The sequence below is a fragment of the Salvelinus sp. IW2-2015 genome, unplaced genomic scaffold, assembly GCF_002910315.2.
Source record: "Salvelinus sp. IW2-2015 unplaced genomic scaffold, ASM291031v2 Un_scaffold4816, whole genome shotgun sequence".
In the NCBI taxonomy this organism is placed as follows: Eukaryota; Metazoa; Chordata; class Actinopteri; order Salmoniformes; family Salmonidae; genus Salvelinus; species Salvelinus sp. IW2-2015.
The window spans coordinates 27,020-33,417 of NW_019946085.1; the positions used below are offsets into that span (position 1 = coordinate 27,020).

Below are 6,398 nucleotides of genomic sequence, written 5' to 3' on the forward strand. Positions count from 1 at the left end.
AGAAATAAACCCACTACTCATTCAGCTGCCAATGTTCCCCTAAGTGCTCTTTCACTGCCCTTTTCTCCATGTTCAAGGAAGTCTTCTCTTTTGTTCCTAGTTAGTGGGCACGTATGGCATGATCACACATCCACTTGAAAAACAATCCACTTGATATTCATAGATGGATAAAGCGTAGCAGGTAGCCTCGAGTTTAAGGCATTGGGTCAGTAACTGAAAGATTGCTGGTTTGAATACCGGAGCCGACAAGGTGAAATAAATCATCTGTCACTGCCCTGGAGCAATTAACCATAATTGCTCCAGGGGTGCTGTACAATGGTGACCCTGGCCATGATCCCACTCCCTTCGGGTGTCTTAGGGGGAGTTGGAATATGCAACCCCACACCCCCAATTAATTATTTATGTAATTTTGTTTTGCATTATTATAAGGTCGTTCCATTAAATATGCTGGAGCTCTTGTTCTATTCACATATCACATTGTCTTAGTAGATTTTTGGTTTCTTACAAACCGATTGATATCAAATTGACATTGACTTGCAATATCAAGACTTCAAAGAGAATGTTGATGCCCAAAAAAAAATATTCAAGGAACTGAAATGATTCATCCTTTTTGGATCTACAACAAGAGTTCCAAAATGTTTATGGTCCTACATAAATCCTCCCTACCTGCCATCTCTCTCTAGGTCTGTCAAATCACTGTCTCCCCGGGGTTTCACCATCACCAGTCCCAACCTTCTAGCATCTCATTGAGACCAATGTGGACCCTGCAGTCAGCCACTGTCTGTTGTAATAGGCACCCAATACATAATTGCCCCAGCAGCAAGCAGATGTTTCATGTTTTTTCTGTATTTATGTCATGCTTATATTGCAACAGCTCCCTCTCTACTCCCACCTCCATCCTACCCCTTCTCCTCCACCTCCCCTCATCCTCCCTTCTTCCCTCCTCATCCCTCCCTTCTCCTCCACCTCCCCTCATCCTCCCCTTCTCCCCTCCTGCTCTCCCTCCACCCCCCATTCCCCCCCTCTCCTCACCCTCCCATTCTCCCTCATCCTCCCTTCTCTGCTCCCCTCCGCCCCCAATTCTCCCCTCCTCCTCACCTTCCATTCTCCCTCATCCTACCCTTCTCCCTCCTCCTCACCCTCCCATCTCTCCTCTCACCCCCCCTTCATCTCCCTCCCTCACCTCCCCTCTATCCTCCCCTCTTCGTTCTCTGCCTCCCTCATCCCCCCTGATTCTCCCCCTCTGCCCCCACATTCTCCCCTCCTCACTCTCACCCTTCAATTCTAGCTTCCCCTCCTCATCCTCCCCTCCTTCTCCCCTCCCCTCATCCTCCCCAGCTCCTTTCTCCCATCCCACATCGAACACCTGTCGCAAATAATTAAATCAGCTCATTGAGGGACACCTGTGCTAGCATTAGTGCAGCGCTAGCCAAGCTTTATGCTCACAACAGTGCAATCCAAGCCATGCCATTGTCTCTCCAATGCACCTAAGTGGTACTCCATCCAATATTTGTTAAGCTGCGTGCGTTGTCTAATGTAAAAACCCAAGCTTTATTTGTCTCCTCTGTGTTCCGGTTTTTCTATTTAGTGACAGATGTGATATTGCCTCTGTTATTGCTGCTACAATCACCCCCTAAGGCCGTGTGTCTGGAAAAGTAGATCTGGAGGACTGCTCGTTAACAAAAACGCTCTTGCTCTTTAATTCAGTCAGAGTGATGTGCTGCTCTGCTGTAGGTACAGTGCTCTTTAATTCAGTCAGAGTGATGTGCTGGGCTGCTGTAGGTACAGTGGGTCTATAAGAAGACAAGTTGCTCAGGGAGGTATCACTTCAGACCTAAATTCATTAAGTGCTGCTAATACACCCACTGTAGTCTCTCACTGTCTAACCTCCCTGTACCTTCTGCATTAAGAGGAGGATCCTGCTGTATGTTGCTGCATCTCCGTGGCTCAGTGATGACTAGAGCTGTAAACAATGTGTGGCAACTGTGGTCCAGCATAATAGGGGAGCAAATATGAGTCAGATGAGCTGTTGTGTAACATTATTATTTGTAAGTGACAAATGGAGCATGAGCCCACTAAATGCACTAGACTGCATGGCACTTAGGACTACAATGAACCCAAGGCCTTAGTGTTTGGAAACACTATGGAAAAGGATGTGTGTATATTATGCAGGCTTGTTTTAATCTACTACAAAATCTGTCTGATTAGATATCTCTGTGTTTTAAGGACATCGGACTGTGTGTAGGGTACATGTAAGAAAAGCATGAAACTTTTTAGTTTTCTTCAAAAATCTGTATAGGTACTGTATATATATTGCTTCATATCAGTTTTACAAACACATTTACATCAAATACATCATAATAAATATAGCTTTTGGGGACAATGATTTTTTTGTTTTCCGATTCTGATAATTGAGATGGATTTAGTGGCGGTGCGTCTGTTTCTATGAGGAGTACTCCTCGTACTCCTCTGCACTTCGGCGTCCGAAGTCCATCCAGCCCAGGTAGTCTCTGTCCTTTATCTTGTGGCTGGGACCCGGACCGCTGGCTCTGCTGCTCAGGGACGAGCTCCTCTGGAAGGATCCTGGAACCAGGGAATTTGTGGGGTTACTTTTTTCCAGCACAATCCTTCAGCTTTTTACCAAAGAAATGGCGGTTGTGCCTTGTTTAAATCCCAGATTGCCCTTTTAAATACTACATTATATTCTAATGCATATGGATATAATATATATTTCTATGTCTGGAACAGAGACAGATGTCACATAGCATCTATACTGTAACGGGCACTGGAGTCTCCTGTTGGAATAACCTTATTAATTTGATTGTATCATTAGATGAAAGAACATAGTATAATTATTCCTAGAAAGCATCCCATCCGTATGACTGTTTGGGATCATGATAACACAACTCCTTGATATGTTGGATCATGTTTCTTAACCATTTTTTGTTCCAGGGATCAGGGAAGACCTATTGGATTAAAACAAATGAACACTTGTTAATTGACTAAATCAGTGTTGGCTAGCTATCTGCTGGAACCATTCAGCAACATCCGCTCAGCATCATCCCAGGGACTGGTGCCGGTCAGTCATTATCAATCCACTGGAGACACTGACTCTTTCATTCTTTGGCATGTACTTCTGTGTGTAAATGTTCTGGCACTCTTCAGAGGAGTTAAGGATGTCTACAAACCGCACTAACCTACACAACTTTTGTAGAGTGCCTTTTAAAATGGCAAAATATAGCCATTTATTTGATTGTTTATAAAAGTCAAAAAGTCCAGTTCGAGCAGGGCCAGACAACAGCAGCATGACAAAGCCATGACTGGATTGTGACAACACCCAGAGAGATGAATGATGACAGAGGAGGAGGCACGGAGAGAGAGGGAGGCTTTCTTTCTCTAACGATGTCATATTTCTTCATCTCTCTGTTACGTGATGAAAACCACCGGAGGGAAGGCCTCCTCTCAGTCTGGATAATTCCCACTATCAACTTTCTCCTCCATGGCTGTCTGTCTCATACTGTGGGACTTCTCTTCCTTCTCAGAGGGAAAGTGCTTTAACTATAGAGATGGGAAAGCTATCAGAGTGGAGATGATGCTAATCCAAAACTCATACAAGGTCACTGTCCTGAGCCACAAATGGTACCCTATTCCCTAAATAGTGCACTACTTTTGATCAGAGTGCTATGTGCCTTGGTCAAAGTAGTGCACTACATAGAGAATACGGTGACTTAATACATGACTTAATATAATTGGTGACTTAGTTCATGAGTGAGGGATACTAGGATTGTGATAACATACAACCCTAGAATATGATATTTATGAACAAACCTTTAACATTGTTCTAATTTACTTTAACAAACATTTAACAGATGTCATGGCTTACCTTTCCTGGATATCAATCTTGCCAGTAGTTCGTGCAGACTGGTGCGGGGGTCCTCTGCCTCGTCCTCTGACGGTTTGGAGAAGGGGGTGAGCTGGCCACTGGAGGGCGCTGAGCGGGTGTGGCGTGTGTGTTGGGGAGACATAACGCTGTCGAGCTGGGGGGGCTCAGGCTTGTCCTCATCCTGCGAGTGCGACGGGCGCCCCAAACTGCTGCTAGAGAACGCAGCCAGCAGTACACATACACAGATGCCTGCATTCATTGCTGACGGAGGGGGCACAGAGAGAGAGGGAGGGGGCACAGAGAGAGGGAGAGAGGGAGGGGGCACAGAGAGAGAGAGAGATGGACAGAACATCAGAAAAGATTAGCATCAAAAGAGAACATGAATTAACATCTCTGCATAGATCTGTATTACATTTGAGTCTATTTAAAAAAAATACATTTTACAAGGAATACCATGATATGTTTTACAAGGAATACCATGATACATTTTACAAGGAATACCATGATACATTTTACAAGGAATACCATTGATTACATTTTACAAGGAATACCATGATACATTTTACAAGGAATACCATGATATTTTTACAAGGAATACCATGATACATTTTACAAGGAATACCATGATATGTTTTACAAGGAATACCATGATACATTTTACAAGGAATACCATGATAATTTTACAAGGAATACCATGATATGTTTTACAAGAATACCATGATACATTTTACAGGATACCATGATACATTTTACAAGGAATACCATGATACGTTTTACAAGGAATACCATGATATTTTACAAGGAATACCATGATACTTTTACAAGGAATACCATGATACGTTATCAAGCGAATACCATGATATGTTTTACAAGGAATACCATGATACGTTTTTACAAGGAATACCATGATAACATTTTACAAGGAATACCATGATACATTTTACAAGGAATACCATGATACGTTTTACAAGGAATACCATGATATGTTTTACAAGGAATACCATGATATGTTTCTCATGACACAACTGAAACCTTTGTGTTGCATTATGCAGCACAGGGGTAGAAGGCAATTATCCAAAACAATACATTTGGTTAAAACAAAATTAAAGTGCCCTTTCCCACCCAATATGAATTGACCAATCATATAAGTTGTAGGGTAGTAATACTGACGGATGAGTCTTTCCTGTTGTAATATAATCCTGGAGGAAAGGACCAACACAATTAGGCAGCGATCCATGTTATCGGCTTCTTCAGCTTCCAGTCAGGAGAATTTACTTTTCTACCATAAGACGCCTCAGAGGCAGAAAAAACAGACTCTTCTCTGTTTAAAGAGCCATTGGAAAGTACTCTCCAGGGTGAAGATGTCTGTGATTTCACACCACCATACCACCAATGGACTAGTGAATAATTCATGTAGATTCAACAAACAAGAACTGTCTGGGTTGTATAGAATTAAAACAAATATAGAGGGACAGCAATCCAAAGGAAGGTATATCCAGGCAGCAATAATACACCAGATATTTAACAGGAGTCAGGACACACCATCATTTCTCAAACTAGCTACAGTGACTGACTGTCGATACATTCATTCAAGACAGATTTCATATGAAAAACACAATTGCGTCCTCACGTAATTGACTGGAACCCAGTCGGATTATTCCACTCATTGACCTGAACTTAAACCCTGTACTTCAATTGTAGAGAACCCATTGTGCAAGGAATTAGTCCCATGCTCCAAGTGTTCATTAAGCTTCTTTACTGATAACCACAGCGCCCTCATAGAAGAAAAATTAGAAAAATAAATAGCCACACAAAGTTCAATTACCTTCAGTTAGTCCACACAGGCTGGGCTCAACAGTCTGGTAACAGTGGAGGAGAGGAGGAGGAGTGTACAGTAGAGGGAGTACAGCTGGAACAGACAGCGGGAAACTTCTCCTGAAGGTGCAGGAGTGACCCTTATATACCCGGAGTGGGAGGGCCGTACCCTTGGTCCCTGGAGCGGAGCTTTTGCATCCTGTCATGTATTTGCGCATCGCTGACGCAGTAACGGGATAGACGCACTCACCGCCTCCTTCAGAGAGGGACAGGGCACCACCCTGAACCCACTACACTCCCCACGCTCCTCTCTCCTCTCCTCTGATGCTGACGCACTAGGGAACAAGAGGGAGAGAGGGTCAAAGATCATAACAACCACTCCCCACACCCCCCTCCCCCAAAAACAAGGAACCCATGGTCGTATTCATTAGGACACTTTTTTAAATTATTGGGTGTGTTCAGGTATAATCACTCATAGTTTCAGTCCATTTTCTTCCATTTGGTTCCTAATGAATATGACCCAGAAGTAAGCCCCTCTCCTAGACCCCAGTCATCAGCCTCAGTCTCCAGACAGTGATAGGCTAATCCTTCTCCCTCATAAGAGAGACTGCTGCCTGATTAATATGGGGATGCACATCTGGCTGTGTGCCTGGGAATGAAACACAAGGCACGATCTCTTAAAGGTCTTTTAAAGTTGTCT

At 43.5% G+C, this 6,398-nt stretch overlaps 1 protein-coding gene across 1 annotated transcript; it reads right to left on the bottom strand.

The window, feature by feature from the left end:
• Positions 1 to 2,316: 2,316 nt before the first annotated feature.
• ccka (cholecystokinin a) lies at positions 2,317 to 5,832 on the bottom strand. Its single transcript, XM_024144153.2, has 3 exons — positions 5,709 to 5,832; positions 3,884 to 4,144; positions 2,317 to 2,583 (listed from the first exon to the last, which is right to left on the bottom strand). Exons 2-3 carry the CDS (start codon positions 4,140 to 4,142, stop codon positions 2,444 to 2,446), a joined length of 399 nt encoding a protein of 132 aa, XP_023999921.2. The 5' UTR covers positions 4,143 to 4,144; positions 5,709 to 5,832; the 3' UTR covers positions 2,317 to 2,443.
• Positions 5,833 to 6,398: the final 566 nt, after the last annotated feature.